Source organism: Fusarium keratoplasticum, chromosome 15 (genome assembly GCF_025433545.1).
Source record: "Fusarium keratoplasticum isolate Fu6.1 chromosome 15, whole genome shotgun sequence".
In the NCBI taxonomy this organism is placed as follows: Eukaryota; Fungi; Ascomycota; class Sordariomycetes; order Hypocreales; family Nectriaceae; genus Fusarium; species Fusarium keratoplasticum.
The window spans coordinates 428,416-450,879 of record NC_070543.1 but is presented as its reverse complement, the minus strand read 5'-3'; the positions used below and the strand labels follow the sequence as shown (position 1 = coordinate 450,879).

The 22,464-nt window shown below is 49.7% G+C and overlaps 2 protein-coding genes across 2 annotated transcripts; both read left to right on the top strand.

The window, feature by feature from the left end:
- Positions 1–2,644: 2,644 nt before the first annotated feature.
- NCS57_01493200 (uncharacterized protein) lies at positions 2,645–3,985 on the top strand (the record flags this gene model as incomplete). Its single annotated transcript, XM_053064515.1, has 4 exons — positions 2,645–2,978; positions 3,032–3,580; positions 3,671–3,805; positions 3,861–3,985. 4 exons carry the CDS (start codon positions 2,645–2,647, stop codon positions 3,983–3,985), a joined length of 1,143 nt encoding a protein of 380 aa, XP_052906143.1.
- Positions 3,986–14,330: 10,345 nt separating this feature from the next.
- Positions 14,331–14,712, top strand: NCS57_01493100 (APH domain-containing protein; the record flags this gene model as incomplete). The annotated part of the gene is made up of 2 exons (XM_053064514.1): positions 14,331–14,621; positions 14,668–14,712. 2 exons carry the CDS (start codon positions 14,331–14,333, stop codon positions 14,710–14,712), a joined length of 336 nt encoding a protein of 111 aa, XP_052906142.1.
- Positions 14,713–22,464: the final 7,752 nt, after the last annotated feature.

Sequence of the window (22,464 nt, the reverse complement as noted above, 5' to 3'; positions counted from 1 at the left end):
TTCGGATGTGGTGCCAGGAATCTCTGGGCCCGTAGCAGTGTCTTCTGTGTTTCCAGTTGGGACTGAAATGTCAGGGGCGCTGTCAGTTGCCGTATCAGTCTCGCCTGGTTCCTGAGATTCAGCCAAGGTGGCAACAGGATCCGAGCCAGACTCGAAAGACACGGGCTGGGAGGTTTCGACTGGGGTTTCAGGGCCTTCAGTGTTTGTCTCATTGGAGGCATCTTCCGTCGTCTCTCCAGGCTCAGGGGGGGCAACCGTTGTCTCCTCAGAAGCCGCCGAGGATTCAAAAGACTCCACCGCGGTACTGTCTGCAGGATTGGCAGTCTCTGTTCCCGTGCCCTCTGCGTCTTCAGGAGGAATCGAGGTCTGCTCAGCGGCAGCAGAAGAGTCAAAGGAGGCTTCAGCTGAGGTTTCCTCCGCGTTTCCAGCACCTGGAGGACCTGTGGGGCTAGAAGAAGCTCCAGTAGTCTTGTCTGGGTTCTCAGGAACAGCCGAAGTCTCACCCGAAGCAGCGGATGAGTCAAAGGATGCGCCGGCCGAGGTTCCAACGGCATCTGTAGCGGAGTCTGTTGATTCCTCACGCGGAGTTTCTTCTGGGATGCCAGTCACAATAGACGAGGTGGTCGGGATAGGGAGTGTAGTGTGGTCTAAGCCACGAGGTCTGCAAGCCGCTCTCGAGGTGGTAGTCTGGCTTGAGACATCAGGAACCTCTGGGTAAGGATTGACAATGGGGCTCTCAACTGCAGCACATAGAGGCGACAGCAGTGAAAGCGCCAGGAAGCCAAGCTTCCACGGTGCAGGCATTGTGAAAGACTGCTTGTCGTTGGGAAGCAATGAATGGTAAAAGATGAAAAGTGAAGGTGTCTAACGAGGGAAGGTGTAAGTGAGTGTGGGAGGAGCGGGACCCGGAAGAGGAAGGGGCGATGGGCTGGAAGGTGAGTGAAGTTCTGGATAACACAGCAGCGGTAATATAGCTTTCTGTGTGTCGCATATGATACTCGAAGACTTGATCGACAAGGCCAAAGTAGAATCGGCTATTCCCGCAACTCTCATTAAGCAACTCTCGTCTAGCTACTATCAATCCTAGTCCATGTCGACGACTCAGGTTACAGCCGAGGGTCTGTCTATGAGCATGTGCCAGGTGCCTGATCGGAGGACCTGCTCCTGTACAGAAACAGGTGAAAATTTAATTTTGTTTCAACTGCTTAACTAGATTGAACGATCAACTCCTGGGGCGATGCCTGCATTTACGGGCCCTTGTTTCATATTAAGTTGAAAATTTGGGCCCGTCGTCACGCGTTGATGGCCGATGGATGGTTCCACTCCATGTTTCAACTTGAGTCAATTAATTTTAAATGAAAATCGCGGGGACACGACCTTGACATGGGTTCAACGGTTATGGCTGCGGCTGCTCCCGCCAACATGTGATATCCCTGCATTTGATTTCAGCCTCTTTCCATTTTTGATATTCGTGAATCACTGGCTGAAAACTCCCTGTCAATTGATGCCCGGGATATCCCTTTCACTGGCATCCGTAGAATTAACTGATGATACCTACTTGCAAAGATACTGGACGGTGATAGCAGGCAGCTCAACTTCTCTAACCGGCACCTTACTTACCTAGTTATAATTCTAAGTATGCCTTACTATAGCGTTAAAATTATACTTCAAAATTGCATAGAATGATAGCTAGAAGATAGGTGGTTTTTTCTAACTCGGGACTTGGATTTAGAGGGCAGGAATCTCTAAGCTCTAGAACTTTTTATGGTGGGGTGCTGACTCAGATGAATTAGGTAATGGCTCGCGTACCCTCAGACTTTGTTTGCCAGGATGTGCAGTTTGATGAAACGGGATCGGAACTATAAACGCATGCCGTGTTATCTGCCATGGACAGCCAGGAACATGTAATTACAATTGACTACGCTTCAAAAGTTCCCAATTGCAGCACTAGCCTCTGCGTTATTATTCACCGATGAAAAGGAGTTGTCTTCCTGGGATCATATGTCCTGTGAAGGGTCAAGGCGCAGGTCTACTTGGTGAAATCCTACAGTTCGAAGATTATAATCACTTGCAAAGTCCCTCAAGTTTACATCAAAGTGGGCAGTCTCATTTCAGCGAAATCAAGAAAATACGAGAGGCTGCATGTGGTGATAGATGATGGTGTTTCATGCCCTTGCCCTTGCAGTTGCTGCAAGCAAAAGAACCTCTATTCACCACCATGGATCACCACGCAGCATCAATCTCGTGTTCAGGGTCTGAGCCTAGATCGCCTGACAGGATTGCCCAGTGGATTGCCATCCCACGACCCAGACGTCTAGACGAGCTGCTCCACACGTCCCCCTTGCAATTCTACAAGGAACATGGAGATAATCTGGTATACGGAAATGCGGGGGCCTGGAGCTGAATGATCCCCGGCTCACGTTCTACACGTCTAGAGTGCTCATCCATGGACTCTATACGATTTAATGTAGTAGGGCCCGTGAGCATGGTCACAATATAAACACTCGTTGGAGTTGGACCTCTCATACTGCTCCGGCCCCGTTCACTTTGTCTTCTCTTCAACCAACATTCATTCCTTCACAGTCTTTACCTCTCTACCTATACACACTCATTCTTTTCCACCCATACCCCATCATTCCTTGCCATGCGCACCCTCCAGCTAGCCTGGCTTCTGGTCGGGTTCCTGGCCGCCCTCGGCAGGGCCCAGAACCAAGACTTTAAAATCGGTGGTTGGACGTTTGACCAAACCTGCGAACCGTACAAAATGGAAGTCACAAAAGCCATCGAAGATGCCTTGGCGATGGCGGAAAAGGCCCAAACGGACCTCAATGACGCCCTGGGCGCATTTGAGATGAAGAAGGATAACGACAAGCACAAGAACCAGTTCCGCATTGCGAGGGCTATGGGTCGATGCTTTGGATTCATGGCCAAAACCACGGCCGAGTCCAAGAGCGACCAGTACTGGGAGTCCGTCTTCTGTAGGTCTGATTCCACCCTGTTTGCGTCATCCAACTAATAGCCACTCTTACAGACACATTTGACAGGATGGTCCCAGGGCTGCAAGGGCCAGACGCAAATGTCAAGTTCGGCCATTATGAGCCCCTCATAATATGCAAAGACGACGTCTGGGTCTGGCTAGGCCCCGAAGACAAAGACCCAACCGCTCCAGACATGTCGGACCCCAATGACGACGAGGCAGCCAAGGAGCAGAAGGAGGAAGCCAACAAGATGAAGAAGCGACACGCCAAAAAGTTCGAGGAAGAGGGCTACGCGGGAGCATGGTACTACAAGCAGCGAATCGCTTGGAGAAAGACCAAGGAGAACATCCGCCCAGGCGCGACTTGCGCCAAGGGCGGAGCCGCCGTAACTCATCACGAACTCGACCTGGTCCATATCTGCGAATCGAACTTTGTCGAAGCCAAGATCAAGGATGCGCCCTCGCCCGTGGGTGCCACCACCACGAGAGGCACGACCAAGATAACCTCATTCGACCCCAACCTTGCCGTCACGCTCGTGCACGAGTTTGCCCACTGGTACGGGTCCGAAAACACAGGGCCCGACACCAAGTTTGTCAGAGATCGTGAGTACTTCTGTCTTCTTGCCCTGGCTGTTCTGCCTATCTATCTCTCTCTCTGACCAAGCTTGCTAACCTGAGTCCTTACCTGCCAAGTGATTGACCAACAAGCTATCAGTGGCAAGAATGAGCTCTGTTATAAGAAGACATCGGACGGTTCGCGCGTATGCAGCAAGACGAAGATCTCGAAGGATGAAAGGAAGAAGCAGGGCCTGGTGGAGGATGTAGTTTGTAAGTTGCGTCCCTTTCCTGTGCAGCAATGCATCAGACAAGCTGACAACAACAGACGGCTTCAAGGATGTCTCAAACTTGGCCAGAACCTGGGATAAGAAGCCGGGAAGCAAGTACGGCGGACCTGAAAAGGCCACAATGACGGCCGAGGCGTTTTCCTACTTTGCTCTGATGGCGTAAGAATTAACCCCTCCCCCCTTAAGGAACGTTGTTGACTCTTGGGCTTTCTGTAGAATCTTGGACAAGGACGACTGGGCCAATGATGGTATAGCAAGGACCACGAAGTACAGGACTATGAAGGATATACCCCCAGTTCCATCGGCTCTGAGGGTGTAATGACTCGGCCATCCAAAGTCTCGAGCTTGTCTTGGGTTGATTTCACAACTTGGAAGGATTAAAGCTTACCGACATGAAACCGTCATGTAACTCTCCCAAGTACCTACTCAGATGCTAGGCATTGCGTTGTCAACCAAGTTTACTAATTCACTTGTTCCCTCTCCTTGACCAACTCTGCTTTCTCTCCCTGTTCAACATGCTTTCTGACCGGCGTCCTTCCTCCACGAAATTTAAATAGAATGGTCGGTCTGACGAGAGAATTCTTCGGCTGAATTTTGTGGGGTACAGCCAATTGACACAGCCCTGCAGCTCAGGATCATTTGTATGTGACACATTGTCAACCTCGAGCATGGACGCCGCACGGATTGCCATCGCTCGGCTGGGTGAAATCCCGGATGTTTTTGCTAAATCGTAGCCCCGTGTACTGATATTCCTTGCGTATCTCCTCCTCCTCTCAGAGCGGTCGCAGAATTTCCTAGATAGGATCTTCTATAGTAAGCTTCTCGAAGTGATTGATGGTATTCTCGCTGCCTGCTTGTTTGCGGTGGATTATGGTCCCTAGGTCTCTGGTTATACTTTCTTAATGGAAGAGCTGTCTCTTCCTATAGACCGTCCTAATTACCTCGAAATGATATTATCGCTGGGTATTCGTGAAGCTGGTCTAGGGACGAAGCCACTTGGGATAGTATTTACTCTCTATCTTTAGGCTTAGTTAACCCATTAAGGGCTAGGCTTTAATTATAATAAAGAATATATTTTTAATATAATATAATATTATTATCTTAATACTAATATAATATTTTTTTTTTAATTTTTTATTATTAATAATTAAAGAATTATACTTAGCTATATTATTATAAGGAGTAAAGCCTTTTATAGGGTATTTAATTATTTTAATTTTTATATAAGAAATAAAAAAATAAATTTTTTTTTAAGATTATATTCTCTTAATATAATATTAAGAATTATAATTAAGAAATTATATAATACTAAGGACCTTATTATTATAGCTGTAGCTATAGCTCTAGTCCTTATTACTACTAAGTATACACAACTTAAGAGAATTTTTGCATAATCGCTTTATAAGACAAATAATAGTAAAGGAGGAACCCGCAGTCAACGTTACCCAATCCACCACCACTTATCCTCAAACCGTCGCACTCAGCTTCGTGGCCCAACCACTGCTGCTATCCTCAGAAGCCGTCCCGACCATGGCCCGCCATATATCTAGCACATATGTGCCTAATCAAGGCCTGCCAGTCCTTCGGATAAGACTCCGCCGTGGAAAAAGCGAGAGGTTGTTTACATAAAGACCTCAAACTTTCATGCTTCTCAGTCCATCTCCAAGTCTTGTGCCATTCGGATGAGATGTTGCGATGGCTATCCCGGCCCCGAACAACAAGAACGTCCTTCTCCTGGGCGCGGACGATCTCGGCAAATACCTAGGATGCTACGGCTCCAAATCTGTCGTCACACCCAACATTGACCGTCTGGCGGCAGAGGGCACACTCTTTGCCTTGGCTTTTGCTAGCACAGCTTCGTGCAGTGGCAGTAGGAGTACCATATATACCGGCCTACATAAGCACGAGAATGGGCAGTATGGCCTGCTACAAAGCTTCTTCGCCACGCACCCACATATTGATAGCAACGCAACCCTGTTCAACAATGCAGGGTTTCTGACTGGGTGAGCAAGCAATAGCAACGGTCATCCTTCTACACTAGTCGACAAAACAGCTAATTGATATCCTAGCCTTATAGCCAAGTGCCATGTCGGTCCACCAGAAGTATACCTATAGCATGTACGCAAAGAGACCTATAAGAGCTGACATCGTGACTTTGCCTAGATAGCAGACCATTGCGAGGCGTTTATAGAGCATTCTAAGGAAAAGGATAAGCTATTCTGTATTATAGTTTTATTTATTATTAAATTTAATAATAAGTCTTAATAATTTTTTTTTAAATTTATAAAATTTATATAAAATATATAAAAAAAAATTATTAATATATTAATAACTTAATATAATTCATATAAATAAAAAAGGTTAATATAACAAAACTTTTATTAATACTCTTATGAATTACTATCTTAATATCTTTACTTAAGTTAAAATAATTATAGTAGAGCTAAACTATATATAGGATAGGCATTATAGCTAGTCGTATCTGAGACTTACTGGGCGCATTCGCTTTTAAAGTAAGCTGTTATTCGGCGTGAACAGTATTGCACCACTCAAAGCGTGGAGACTACACACCGATCTCGATCTCGATGAATACGGCGGCTGATAGCTGACGAGCTAAAGGAACGCCGAGATCCTGAGTGGCACGCAGCCCCTCTACTCCGCCTGCATAGAGAGGTCCCTCGAGGATTCAAGCCCATGGCCATCATTTTGGTCTTTTGGGCAAGGAGTGCGAAGTCACCCTTCAGCTATATGACGTGCCAGTGACATGGCTTACAGATCGCGATGGATACCATTTTAGGAAAGTCAGAGCGCATCCCGGTAGTTGGATCAATACTGCCCATTACTATGCTTAATCTAAATCCAACACTCATTTACCTGGAACCAACGGAGTGGGTCGAGGGCTGAACTGCACACTACGCATTGACAGTCATCCTATGAAACCAGCTGGCAAATAGTCTGAGCTGTCGCCTTTCAACTCCGTAAAACCAGCTACGAGGTATGATGCGCTGTGCCTGGGCTCTGGAATGAAAGCATGGGTCTATCACGAGGAAATGGTTATCACCCCCTATCCCTTCGTCATGATAGAACATGCGGCGTGCCAAGCAAACAGATAGACTTTAATTGGGTTTTATTTCAATCTTTTAGAGAATACGTTTTTGGGCGCCGTGTATTGGTAAACTTTCCTCCGGTGTTAAAACGCCTGTCAAGGATAGTATGGCAAAATTACTGCACTAACACATGCTCGACTTACTCAATGCGAGGAGATTAACTAAGGATTCGATGCCATGTCTTGCTACGTAGTCCCATGCGACATTGGTCCGTGTCGGGCGCAGTTGAGGCTGTGAAGGATGAAGCAAGGGGATCCACTCAACTGCCAACATCGATGGCCCGTAATGCCCTCATAGCGTGGTTTTGCTCCTTGACTCGTTCCAGCGACTAGGATCTTGCCCTTTGCGGAAAAACTTTTGAAGGGTTGGTGTGATTTGCAAATGAGTGAGCTGCCGGTTCAAGTATAAGTAGCCGGAATGCCTCAACTATTACCGTCACAACACAGCAGCAACACAGCAGCAACAGAGCAGTAACTCAAGGAACAATCACAACACACCTACACATTTTTCCCTTGACACACATTCATCATGCGTCTTTCCTCCGGTGCAGCCCTCCTCGCTTTTGCCCCTGCCGTCCTCGGCTGGAGGATGACCTTATACAGCCAGGAAGACTGTAACGATCATGACGGCGATTTTAGCTATGTATGTAATCCTTCTGGCCTTGGAGAGTCAATCCAAGCAGTACTGACTCCCTTCTTTAGTATATCATCAAAGGGTCTGGTTCAATGACCTATTGCGCTGGACTCGCGGCTGAGCCTCACGAGATGCCTGAGGGGGTCATTTGCTCGTACTACAGCCAGAAAGGCGCCGTTGGTCCAGAGGACTGCAATGGACAAATGAAAGAGGCCTTGTCGTTCAAGATTGGCAGAGGCAACGCTCAGTTTTGGGAGGAATTCGACACGGATGACTACCAGGCCATCGAAAAGAGGTGCCGCCAGAGACTTACCAACTTCCCGAGAGCCAGCGATGGCGGCAAGGACTTCCATGCGTCTACCGAGTGTCGCAATACATACTACCATGAGATTCTCGATGAGAAAATCCAGTCTAAGGTCGGGGGCTACCTGGCCTGGGACTAATGGCCTACTGCTAGGCACAGGTGGAAGACAATAGGTGCGAAGATGGCGTGGTGATCTAGGAAGCTATTAGGCAATCTATTATTAGTGATTATATTATTCGCTGAGAGGGGATGTGGCTATCTACTTTGCTTTATTCATGGTAGGAAATAAGAGATGGTACTTGTTGAGCGTGTCCCTGCCTGTATCCCATACCTTGGCATCAAACACCTTAAAATCCAACAGCTTAGCATCCAATGTCTTGGCACCGAGGACCTGAGCATCCATTGCCATAACCTTAGCGTCTGATTACTCAGAACCCCACCACCTTAGCATCCTAGCGCCGCTGTAATAACGCAGCGAGGATGGCTCTGATAAGAGGTGACCGTTGGTCATCCCTGTCAGCACCTACAACGGATCAGCAGGATAGAAACCATATGCTGGGGAGGGTTTATACGTGGCTCGTCGTCTTCGTGTCGGCGCATGGTACTATTCAAGTTGTTGCTTGGAACTGGCGGCGCGAGATTTCCATGAAACATGGGTTCTTGTCGCTTATCTCTTTCACGTCGAATAAGATGATAGCCAATACCCGTGAGGCGATCCTTTGTGTCCACAAAGTCGGCCAACCTTAGAGAGCCTTGAGTGCGCGCTGATATTCGTGTTTGTTCTTGTGCTTGACATCAGCGGGCTGAACGTGATGAAGCGCAAGCCGCGTTGCGGCACCTTTTGCGAGGAAGATATTGCTCAACGTGCTTTGCCCAGCTTTTGGGCATGGGCCCACGCTTGCAAGGTATTTGTTGGTGCTTATTGGGATTCCGTGATACAAGCAACCAATAGTTGAGTAAGCCGCTGGATTAGAGCCAGGCAGGTCACCATCACGGGAGTTGTCTCACATGAGGGTGGGCACCGGGAAACTGAGGCAGGGACATACAGTGAGGGCTATATATTGTTAACAGAGGGACGCTAAGGCACCAGATGTCAAGGTAAAGTACTGGAATGCTGAGATACGACTTGTGTTGAGGGAAGGGGATGTCTGAAGCGATTGAAGCGGTGTACCAACGACGAAGTGGGCTGGCTGGATGCTACGGAAGGCCTGAGATGCGAAAGAGCTAGATGCTAAGGCTACTGTAGGATGTTAAGGCCCTGGCTGGGATGCTAAGGTCGGGATAATGAGGCCCTCGATGTGGGGTGCGGAGTCGTACCGGATAGACCAACCAGGTATCGGATCGCTAGGTGCAGCATGACATGATCATGAAGCTCTCATAATATGTAGTTTCATTTCGAGGTTTCTAGAGGTTTATATAAGGTAGGGAAGAGTGCACTAGTAGTTATCGATTCTTCAGAACACCATCGCCCTCAAACTCATCTTTCCACACCATCCAAGACTCGACATTGACTACATCTTCCATCATGTCATCCCCGTTGCCTGCCACCTTCAGCGCAATTGAGAAGTTCCTCATCCAGCGTGCCAGCCATGGCATTGAGTACAATTCAGTGAGCTTTTGGTTTTACTTCTTCAATAGGCGCTTCCCTCTGCAAGAGAGCTGGGTCGTCATTCCTGGACAAGCTCCGGACGACTCTACCACATTCAGGCGACGGGTTGAGATTACGATCCACCAATATGTCCCCAATGAAAGACACATGACACCGCTGCTGTTCATTGATGTCAAGAGGAAGGGCTCTGGGCTCAACAAGGTCGAAAGCCAAGCGCTAGATGCAGCGAAAAGATCCATCAAGGATCACAACCTGGCCGGCGTCTACTGTATCGCGGCCTTTGGGGTAAAGTTCCTGTCTTGGTTTGTAGGGGCCGAACATGTTGACCAGCCGGTGCCTTTGCATGACCTCGACGAGCGGGACAACAAGCACCTGTATTTGGACATACGGAACCATGACGGCATGCAACAGATGCTCAACACAAGCTATTTCATGAAAGCCCAACGGCCCATCCGACGGGAACCAGTAGTGCTAAGTCAGCAATCTGAAATCGACCAGACGGCCAATTACTACCCGAACTGGCAGGGAACCGGCTCTGGAGCTGATGCAGCCCAATATCCTTACCTTCATAGCACTTCTATATCCGGAACCGACATGGTTCAGTACCAGAACCCTCATGGCGGCTCTGCAGCTGGAGCTGGCGCGGGGCAGGTCATGTCGCTCCAATTTTCAGAGACCACGACGGGGAGGAATTACATACGGGTGAAGCGACACAGCAGCCTATTGACGGCTCTGAAGATGAGGACTCTGATGACGATGAGGAAGATGCTGTGGCTGAGCCACGTGGCAAGGGAAAGGAAAAAACCACTAAAAGGGAGAAGACGCAGAGAGTGGAGGTAATTCCAAACAAGGAGCTTCGCTTCACGGGGTTTGAGTACACATTCAGAGGTGAGTCGAGGGAGTCAGTAACCATTAAGGGGTCGGATTAGGTGGAAAGGAAGCATCACGGGCGCTTTGAGTATCGCCTGAATGGAGTTGTTTACTGGTGCAAGAAGATATGAGCCTGTCGGGGGATAAGTCTGGAATGGATGTTTCAGCCTCAGCCATCCATCACACTCTGGGCCCAAGTTTTTCCGAACTCTTTCCCTTCTCTATTTTAGTACTTACTCTTCATTCTTTGACTCTGTCTTTTTCTTAATACATTCTCTTGCATTGCTCGTCTCCTGGCTGCTTCCTGTTACCCTTCTAAAAGCAATACCCAGGGAGATCAAGATGCAAGAAGAGTCAAGACGGAACGTAAACCGCTCACACAGTACATCTTGGCCATGCACTCAATGCGCTCTCTCGATGGCCTCACGGCTTCCCAATTAGCAGAGGGCCTATATCAAACTATTACCACACCATACCTAAAGCGTCCAGCGAAAAGGACATAAATGATATTAGGGACCCGGAGGCAGGTGGAATCTAATGATCACTAGGGTTAATAGATGCTCTGGCACCCCCCCCCCCCCCCCCCCCCCCTAAAGGATTTCCATGTGCCGCGTGGTAAAACTTGCCAACTTGGATAGCGCATTGGCTGCACCTGGGTACTTAGTAACTATCTAGATAGCAAAATCGGGCTGCAGGGGAAACAAACGACGGCGAATCGCGAGCTCATACGTACAGAGTCTAAGAGCACCATGGAGGTAAAGCTCATCCATCATCCGGGTAAACTTTTGCGTTCCCTACCTTATCCTATTAAGCGCTACATCCGACTTATTTAATATTAGTCGCATGGGATTACGAGCCTCTTCTAGGCGTAGCTCCCTCTGCTTTACCGCCACCTCAAACGCATTAAGCAATATCATGATATCTAATTAGCGCCTTGGATTCAGAGTCTTAGAAAGCTCATTGATGAGGTCCAAACAAGTCATCTATTTCCTCGCCTCGGGTGGATATTAGCTTATCAAGGTAAGCCTGCCAAACAGCGTCACAACATCCTCGTCAGTCTAGGGCTCGCCAACGGCCCAACCATCCTCACTCCGGGGCAACTTTCTTAGGATGCCCAGCACATCATTCCGCACATCTGCCTCGGGTCTCGATAGTGTATTTGACTTGCCAGGCTGCCATTGGATGATGTTGCCCATTGTTGGTTGGCGACGGACTGTGCGAAAGAGATGGCGCGGGCAGCTGGTGGTTCAACAGTGCTTCTAGAAGCTGCATGAGAAGTGTGCCAAGATGAACCCGGGAAAAGAAGGCAGAAAAGGGGACAGTTGGCCGGGCGAGCCACTAGAATAAGGGTCATATTTACACTTTTATCCTCGACGGGTATTCGCTTCTTGTCTCCCTTGTTTCCTCTTTCCTTTGCCTATACCCCTGCACTGCTGCCTCCACCCTCATTGACATACATATCTTCAGCTGGGTCATGGGGGAGGGGGATCTTCGATTGCCTGAACGATTGCTGCTTGTCCGTCGATACCTGTTTTGAAAGCAAGCCAGGCCACAGACCACCCCACAGCTATTAGCTGCTTCTGGAACGTCTACCTGATTGGATCCCAAGGGCGTGCCCCCCGTCCACTCCAAACAAGACCGGCGGAATCCCAGCCTGGATGTCACCGGGGCGGGCCCCTAGCGTCTCTTGTTTTCGCGTCTCCCGACCTCATATCTCCCGCTTCGCGAATAAAGGAGAGGGCGTGCGATGCATGTGGGCTCTCAGCCTTGGGAACAACATTCTCGTGACAGACATGTAGGTACCCCCTCCCTTACCAGCCAACCTCGACTCTTGAAGACCCACCAAATTCGCGATTCTTAGCGTGATGCCAATCGCCCAGGGGGGTCCACGGGCTGAAGCGAGAAGAGGTCGAGTTGGACCAGAGTAAGTGCATCATGATTGGAATTATCCATGACTTGGAGGAATATCTGGTTGGGAATATCACCCCTCATGATGACGTTGACAAGAGTAAGCAACCATATTCATGTGCGGATCCATCTGACATCCTCCAGAGCAAAAGAGCCAACACGAGCACCACGCCTCGTCATTCATCATGGAACACCTTGAGCAGTACGACAAACAGGCGGCATAACTCATCTAGAACCTGTGGCTAGACTAAGTGTGCAGCATTTCCTGAAGGAAGGTGGGTGAAGTAGGCTGATAAGTTGAAGCTAGGCTGTGGACTACAAAGAGGAATTCCCCGACCTGGACCTAGAGGAATTCCAAGGCCTTAAGTTCAAAGTCACTCTGCTTGACCTCCAGCTGTGGTTGGCCCAACTGCAGAAGTACCGAGAGGTATACCGCTTAGAGCAGGAGCAGCGACTCCCTTTCAGAGTCGTTGTCGGTTTGCTTCAGGCCCGCTGGTCCACCCATGATGCTTGCCCTTTAACGATGAGTATAGTGCCCGCCATTGCCAGCCGTCGGGAATCGAGTTTATCGCTTGGTCTGGGTTTCTACATAAGGACTCAACAGACTCCCCCTAAGCACATTATTGTCGTGATTGTTAGGCGAGTGATGGTCTTGTACCTGATGGGCTGGCGGTGGAGCTCCTCTGGGCAGAGATTAAGCGGCGGCATCTCCAATGAGCTCGATGCGTTCTGGTCAAAGGCTTTCCAAGCAACTACAGATAGCGTAATTAGTTTAAATCAAACGCCAGTCATGTTTTGGCTTTCAATGCAAACACACTGACCCTTGCCAGGCGCGACGAGTTCGCTTGAGACTTCTGGTCCCGGAACCTATCGATATGCAGGTGTAAGAAGACATGCCAACCGATGGTCCTGTTCACATCAAGGCATGCGTCACGCAAGGATGGGCAGCACATTGGCTGGCCAAACATCTCGACCGACATCCAACGCTGTTAATATCCATGAGAGCAAAGCTCGTGCTAGCTAATGGTATGAAATGTTGATATTGTGTTCTTTGTTATTGTTGAAGCCCGGCCCTTGATGGGATAACTGAGCGAGTAGATAGTGCTAGCTAATGAATCGTTAATGATGTCTCGTTTTCTGCCTCAGAGACACATTATCCACCATCTTCTCAATAGTGCCCAGGCCAGGGTCGAGAGGGAGTGTGTGGCTATAAGTCAAAACTTGCACATTCAACCTTCCCTTGAGATGATGCCTCTTGCCCCGGCTGCCTTCTGGGATCCCCGATCTCACTTGCAGGCGAGCTCCGTCTAGGACATTACCCACCATGAGCAGCGCGGTGATGAGCCAACCGGTCGGTGTCATTTGTGCCAACACCCCCGTCCCAAGTGGTGGCCAACTCGTGTTGCCCTTGTCAGTCCTCGGCGTGCGTGGGTGGGGAGTACGCCCCACTCCCATGCTCTGGTCGCTGAGGGGCGTCAAGGCCATTCGGCAAAGGAAAGTGAGAGCTCCATTGGTGCGCTGTTTTGGTCGGAGAGTGAGGAACGTCAGGGTTTTGCCAGTTCCAAAGACGTTTGGGTCTGGGCCCGCGCACCCCCGGACGCTGATCACCACGCTAAAAGTCGCGGTTTCTATGGGTCTTCTTGGCATTGTCGAGCCCCTGTCCTGTCCTGTGCGCTTACATACAATCTGAGGCGTGAGTCTAGCTGATGTCTCTTTCCTCCACTGGCAATAAGTTCAACGGCAAGCCACACGTGAACGCACGGGCTTCGTTCGGCTGCCGTTGACCAGCCCAACTCATCCCTGTTGCTCTTGTCCATCGCGTCTCCCACCAACAGGTCTTCTTTCCAGCCTTGCACAGCAATCAACATTCGACAAATCCATCATGTCAGGGCCTGCACCCAGCGAACGATGGACGTCGTTGGAAGGTTAGAGCTATAATGGAATGGGGGAGCGGCTGGACACGTTGGTTTCGAAGCTAGACCGAAACGTGCTGCTACGTCATGCCAAGGACATCAATAACCAAGAATTTACCATGAGCGAACGGTTCTCGGCGGGGCAGTACTGAGTTTGCTTCGAGATGGCGGCCAAGAATGGCAGTCCTATTATTACGCGTGTTCGATTGGCTCGTCACCCTAATGCTTTCCTCACAGTGGACGAAGAGGAGGAACAATACACGGTCAAATGCGAGGTTTCTACCATGAACTTTATCAAACAGAGGCTCCCTCATGTGGTTGTGCCTTTCGTGTACGCCCATGAAGGCCCTGGATCACAGCGTGCTTGTGATATTAGCGCTCCTTACATGCTCATAGAAGGCTTTCGTGGGAACACACTGCAAGACATGGTGTCTGATCTTTGCAGTTTGCCAGCCGTAAACCCCAGCTCTTATTACTCAAAAAGAGTCTAACATATCCTAGATCTCAAAGCAAGAGCATATCATAGCTCAATGGGAAACCATCTAGACGGCATTGGCAACCTTGAGATACCCGCTGATTGGATCCATGTCTGCCATATCTGAGACGGGAGAACCCATTATTAGCAAGTTATCTTCTGCTTCGGCCGAGGGTCTCATGTCGCAAGGCCCTTTCTCTGATGCTATAGAATATTTCGAGGCTCTTTGGGAAGCAGCTTTGCGCCGGGCGAATTCCTGCAATGTCAGCTCAGCGGGAGCCGTTTCACCCTTCCCCAAGCTCGGTGCGTTGGTGTTCCTTGACATTGTGAGGTCTACGGCATTATTCCAAGCACCACACGCACAGTACCCCCTCAACCATATGGATCTCGGCATGCAAAACATCCTCGCCGACGATCAGTCGAACTTCCTGGCCGTCATCGATTGGGAGTTTGCTCAAACTGCTCCATGGCAAGTCAACCATTGCGCGATGCCTTTTCCATTGTTATGGCCCGATGAGAGAATCAACAGCATCCTGAATGATCCTCATCACCTTGCACACGAGAACATCTCACGACAAGCTCTTTCTAGGCAGCTATACCGTGGCCAGTTCCAGGATGCTGAGGCAAGACTCTATCAGGAAGGACTTCACCTTGGCGGCGGGTTCACAGAGGCGTTGGAAAGTGCGGCGTCGAGGATTCGTGCTTGCTTTTGTAGGCTTGGAAACTCTTCAGACCAGGACGAGGGCCTCGTTTGTGAGATGGTGCGACTTGCATTCGAATCTGATGCTGAGACAGTCCGATAATATGTCATGGATATGGAACAGAAATTGGCTGAAGATGCTACTGCTTGAAGTAGATAGCCACGGAAGGAGTCTGGGGCCAGAGAATGTGCACCTGAGACGCTCAAACCTTGTTGAATCACGATTTCTGCCCTTTCAACTCGTATCCATTGCCATGGTAGAATTTAAGGTCCTCTATTGATTCAATCGGGAACTAATGCTTGTTGTTCTCTCTCTGTACAATGCGCTGGCCTAAGGCGGGGTCTTACGCACAGCAAACCATTCCCTACGCTCCCATTGATTACGTCTTGGAAGGCAACAGCGGTTGATGCCATGAAGTGATTCTCGGGCTGAGCAACAAAGCTCGGCGTCACAGAAGCCGAGAATGTGCAGAAAGACCCGAGGCGCGCCGAGAAGGGACCTCACGTCACGACTTACGCTGAAGGGCATTGTCCAATTTACTGAGCCTTAATGTGAAAGGGGAAGCCACGCTATAGCACTCCAACTGGGCATTCAACTAGACCGTCCGGATGCGTTGCATCTTTTCGAAAAGGCTGAGCAGGTCTAGAGTAGCATTCAATACCGGTGATGTTATCATTTTATGGGGCTTGGGACAGATGGCCAGACTGTATTGGATTGGATTTGGTGCAGGGGAACAATCGCGTCAACGGCAGAAACCAGGTTGACCTAGTCTCTTCAACAGAAACGCAACAAAGAATAAACTCCCAGTCACAGAGACACAAGACCATCTCCTTCGTGCTAAATCCATGGCAGAGTGTTTGCACCCTATTGTCACGCAAATATCTTCAACCACCCCATCTTCTACCTGGGCTGGGGACCTTCCATCCCCTGGTTGATCGCCGCTTGCTCCGCATGGAGCTAGCAAGCACGCTAAGGCTCGGTTGGGAACCGGGGTCATCCCGCCGGCCCTGGCTGGCACCTGTTGTTGGTTGTTCGCTGCTGATGGGCTGCGGCTTGATGAAACCGCAGGGGCCACAGACCTGGCATTGCTGCTGACAAGGCGTCGAGAATGCGTGTCGTACCCCTGCACACCCCTGTTTTTCTTGTCACCTGTGTCCAGCAGGTTCAGCCAGCCACTCAACACAGCCCAGATTGCTTATGCTGATTATAGGAAAAAGCAAATTGCAGGGGGATGGATGCCGCCTGGAACGTAAGGCTCCAGAACTCCTGCTCTACCAGTCAACGCAATGGTGACATCTTTCATGCCTGAGTCTAGGAGCTATATACAAGCTGTACACGAAGACGTGAGGTATATATGAGATATATCTCAATCTGATCCCATCTACCATCCATTAGTCGGTTAGATCCCAAACCGTACCGAACCTTTTTCTCCATTCTTACGCGTGTCAGAATTGTGATAATCGTTTCGAGCGCAAATGCGCAATGTCGGCGAGAGCGATGTCCCGAAAGCTCCTCCACAGACCAGGGCCAGAGAGTATCATACAGCTACTGCAGCATTGTCGATGCTCAGGGCCGGCCGATAAAGAGAGGTTCAGCGGAGGGCATCTTAACAACTTAGAAGCTGGGCTGCAAGCGTAGAAACGACCTAACTCCCCGGGGCGAGACAAACGAGATTTTAAGGACTTCCTACGACCCATCTTAACCTCTTCGCGATGCACAGCTCTTCATTGAATGGCAAAGATTGGTTATTCCGTTATAGGGAAATGAGAGAGGGCGAGCGCTCGCAGCTATAATCTTCCATTCTCAAAGAAGCATAAGGTTTCGAGACCGATTCCCTTGGATAGCAATGCAAAGACCTTAACGTTTACGAGCTAATGTCGAGTAATAGCATCTCTACGAGCTCGACCCTAGCCACTACATTAAAGACTCATATTCTATTCCTTGGAATCCCGGAAACGAATGATATAACTAATAGCGATACACTAGGCATTCCTATTCATTCCGAAGACCAAAAGATTTTCAATAACGGACTTCACGAGCTCCTTAGACCGGAACGAGTCGACTACCTAAAGACCCATCTAGGCCCTCTTTTCATAAGCCATAGAGGCAATAAGCTAGTAATTCACCAACCTATCACGACGATACTTTCCGCATATTAGAACCTATTAGTTACTACCGAGTTTTAGATATAGGCCTAGCTATAGGATCCAACTCAGCGCAAGCGACTAGCCGAGCGCATTCAAGCGATATAAAAGATAAAAGTACTTATCTTTGTTTTATGCACTATTGGTTGCTGGCCTTATACAGGATTTACCGAGTATTCCTAGCATATAGGGCTTGTTGAGGCTATCTGTGGGAATCTGGCCGTCTGTCCCAGTGACAACTGGGCTGAACTCAAGGTTGGCGATGTTTGGGCTATCGATGAGATTGACCAGCAGAGCGAGAAGCTCACATATGGTCCAAAGACTTGCTTTGGGGTTGGGGAATGTATTTTCAGGATATCCGTAGGAAAGATGGCATAAAAAGGAGCTACAGCTGCGGTGGTAAGCACGTCAGAGTTGTGCGAATTCAAACCCGCCCTGGTCTACAATGTTACGTACTCGCGGCCGCACCCACAACAACGCCCGCAACACAATGAGTTATAAAGCCAAAGCCATCAGAGCATATTTGGCTTCATCAAGAGAGTGTTAGGTCATTTGGATAATTTGGTGAGTTTTGAGTGTGGTTAGTTGAAAGGAAGGCTATTAGGGTGGGCATACCCATTTTGGCTCAGTATTCATTCTCCTTGACGTCTGCAGGGAAGCCAAAGAGGTTAGTCGTAGAGCCAATGCATCCGGGTTTATTCTTATGGTACTCTAATGATCAAGCAGAGTAACAAAGCAAGTGGGATAAGTTGTACGGGTCTGTTGAGATAGTCAACTTATTCATATAGGAGAGACATTATGCTGACCGACGCTATCAATCTCTCTAGGTAGATTTACGCCTAAATATCAGCATATCTAAGGAATTCTGAGCTGATTTGCCCATCTTTTGCAGAGATCTCCAGGGCACTGGGGGAGGCGATAGCTCAGAAGTGTCAGGATGGAGGGGGGTGGGCGCGATACATCTGGAGATGATGGCTGTAGCGAACAGTCAGACTCATCGTGGGGTATCAAATGGTGGAAAAATAAGTCTCGGCTGATAGGGTTGAAAATTGACATTCATGTGCGCTACTATTTTCTTTGACCTTGGGTCTGAACCCAGAAGCTATGTGCATTGCTAAGTTGGTTTGGTTTTACATAACCGACCAGACATCGGGTTGAGGGCTTTCTAACTGAGCCAAGTGCTCAAAACATGTTCTGTCTAGATTTCCAAGTCATGTGTGACGAGCTAGCTTCGTTCCCTTCTCCCACCTTCTCTCCCGTGTGCTAGTAGAAACAACTAGAAGATCTTACTTCCTACAAGACTTGCCACCATACTGAGCGATGGGAAGCAGCTTTCCTCGCCGGCGTTTGCGAGAAAGAATCCGCAGAGGTCGATCAGGAACTCCAGGGTGTTTTCTCGTCTCCCGCGTCCGCAGCCCTGGGTTGGACTTCCAACACGTCAGTAGAGCAGGGCCATGATTCCGTTGCACCGGAGCCTCGTCCTCCCACGACTCAAATTCGTCGCCAGTGCTGTCCCTGGTGATGATTGAAAATTGAAACACGTTCCCAGATAGCTTTTTTTTATCCTTCGATGGCCGTGGATGATCTGCACGGCATCGTCATGGACAGAATACCGCTTCAGCTATTTGCGGTGCTGAATAGACCACTTTGGCTGCTCTTGGGCGAACCTGTCAAAGCTCCCAGCCACGGTGTGTCTCCCTTCCCTGCGCGGCTTGGCGGCCGGAGTGCCTCCTCGTACAGGTGCATGAGTTCCTCCTTGTTGCGTGAAACGGAACGGTGTCACTGCAGCACGCATCTGAATTCGGGAGCGTCCTATTTGGGATAGGCTATCACTATCTTACGCGGAGTGGAGCTTACACTTCTATGCATAGGTATGAAAGTGAGAACTTCCTATAGGCTTTGCTGCGCGGAGTGAAGCTTACACCTAACCTGCATATGATCTTGAGAGCCCGAGCGGAGTGGAACCCACAATGCAATCCTCAGCCTCCGGGTGTATAGGTAGCGCGGTATGGAGTGTACTGTACCTCGCCTCGGCCCCACTGAGCCGCGAATCCCATTTGATTGGGCGGGATGATATCTTGAGCAATGTCTTGATTTGCGACCAACCGTGAGGATGGGGAGGTACATGGTTGCTTTTGACAGGCGGGGGTCAGAACTTTGCATAAACCCATGTTCTCCTGCGGCCGCCTTTTTTCGCCTTGCGGATCAACTGGGTTATATGACATGTCCGAGCCCGTATGACGGTATTTGCAGCCCTGGGCCGAAGGGCCAGTCCGGGGACTGTGCTTCGATGCCTGATTGTTTGTTTCCTTTGACACTCATGCATCTCCTTCCAGCTGGTTTCTTTCGGTTAATCTGTCTTGTACAGTAATTCACATGTTTAGGAGCTGTCAATGACAACAAGCAAGAGGGTACCCAGTCGTGACGAATACTGCTACTGTTTCATTTTTGTTTCCTGTATGGAATCCTAGTAATCCGCGCCCCCATCCCAGCATTTTGTTTCCCCCTTCCCCGACTCGTAGACTTGTCAAACGTCTGGGCATCCCAGTGCAAGGCTCCGTCCTCCTCAAACGAGCTCTGACTTTCAGGGATTTTCGGATCTTCCCCACACTCTTTGCCTCTCAAACCCGAGCTACTCTCCCAGTAGGTCACCATAGCCGCCCCAGAAATCTGTCGAATATAGTCCTCGTCCTCCCATGAGCCATATTGCACCGGCCGCCCCCGCCCAGATGACCACAAACAGTAGACCTGGGACCTGTCCGGGTCCAGAACCTTCCTGTGACTGAAAATCATCTGCAGATTGCCGGGGCGCTGGAACCCGGGGGGAGGTCGTTCAAGGTCAAGCTTGGGCCACTTAGAGGCAGCCTCTTCTTTGGAGATGGATCTTGGGATAGTTCGGAAGTTGACAGCGCACTGCGGTCTCTTCTCCAAGAGTTTGAAGAACTCACGAGCCCCTCTACCGATAAAGAAAGGGTCTCCAACCATTTGAACAAAAGCCTTGTTGCCTTTGATGCTCACAACACGCAGTGGCTCCTCTGGGATTTTGTCGGACGGGCGACAAATACTCTCGCAGGAGTTCCAAAAGGTACACACTGCTGGGTTGTTGGCTTCTTGGACCAAAGACTCGGGGAACCACTTCTCAGTTTCATCCCTCAGGACGCAGAGGATTTCGATGTATCTGGGAGTCACGTCTCTGTTGATTCGATAGTCTTTGATGTGTTTCAACTCCTTCGCGAGGTCAACCGGTTGACTGATATCGGAAACAGAGTTTGGACATTTGGCGGTTGAATCCCCCTCGGCCTTATTGACGCCAAATGAACTGGCCGCTTCGCTTGCTGGGTCATTTTCGGTATGACGTCGATGGGGACTGCTTCGAGGTTTGTCGTAGTCCTTTGACCCGCCCTTAACACCACTGATGGCGCCTCCAGAGGGTGTACTTCTGCCTCTGGTGGACTCCTGGACCTCTAAAGGTTGAGTTTTGTCGTCGTCCACCAGTTGCTCGCCACTCTCTCTCATGACTTCGCCAACAATATCCTTGTCCGGTCGTCCCTTCTCACCAGGCTTTGGCTCGGCCCGCCTGTGGTTGTCGGTAGTTGCCAGCCCCCGTTTTGTTGCACGTCTCGTCCTAATCTTGAACAGTTAGATAGATATCTGACGAATAGGGAGAAGAGTGGTGCTCAGTAGAAGATCGTAAAAGAATATGATGCATATACCGGAAGTGGTTTGTAGAGCGTCCTCAGCGTGTTTGACAGTTCTGGGAGTTGTTTCTGTTCCTTGCCGTCGGCGTGTTTGACTGGCTCGCCCACACCAAGAGGGTACCATGCTGGGGCCAGTGGCTGAAAAACGCACGTACAGGGGCCACGACATTCACATTGTCACGCTAAATGTGCCCATTTAGTGTTGCTGCTTCTCGTCTCAAAAACAAGTGTACCCGGGGAACGACAACCTGGCAAGGGGGACAAGACTGTGGGATGCCAACCGCCCTCGTCCTCATTGGCTTTGCTTCTTAGCGTCGGCGATGTTAGCGGCCGAGATCCTTGCTAGTCTCGGCGACGTTAGCGGCCGAAATCCTTGTTAGTCCTGCCCATCTTAGCGGCGGAGATCTTTACTCGTCTCGACCATTCTCACGGCTGAGTGGCTGAGGTCTCAACAGACTTTGGGGCCTCTTGCATCGAGATGAGAACCCCCCCGTGGCACCCAGCCGCCATGGGGTCGGGATAACTCCTGACAGTTGAGAGGGCTCGCCTCATTTGCAACAGCCACCAAAGCCATTTACATCACACAACCCCATTCCTGATTCTGCTGACGGGACTGGCTGTGCACCGCCGCCGAATCTGTACCCACGGGTGTGGTTTTGGACTTTCCCAACCAGCACACCGCCTATATCATCTTGCACTGCCTCTCGACGCATTCGTCCCGGGCAACAAGTACCAGGATTCACGCCGCGGCCCATCCGTAACTAACACGCGCGTGTTCATATATCAACCAATCGACAGCAACGGAAATGCTCGGTGAGTGACAAAGTCATTACCCTATAATGTACGTTGCAAGCCTGGTATCTCTAAACCGAGGCTCAAACTCTCCAATTCGAAGTCGACTATGTTGATGAGCAGTTTGAAAACCTGGTAAGGAACACTAGACCTGAGAGGAAATTTTTTGGAGGGGGTTTTCCCCCCAGAAGTTGATCAGCCATCACAAACAAGGAATTCTTTCTCTGTCCCAATGGTGGTCTTAATCGCAACAACACGGTGGTTAGGCCGCCTGTGACGAATCTGCCATGACTATGAATCATTACGTGTACCTGCTAGACCATCTGTCTAGCTTTTAAGCATCAACCTAGTGCAGAGAAATAGTGTGGTCATCGATATAGACGCTGGTTGAACCGTGGGTATGGTCAAACATGAAATGGGGACTTTTTGGGGAGGGGGGAGCAAGAGCCCTCCCCTAGAATCCGTTGACGCAGCAAATATTGTCGAGA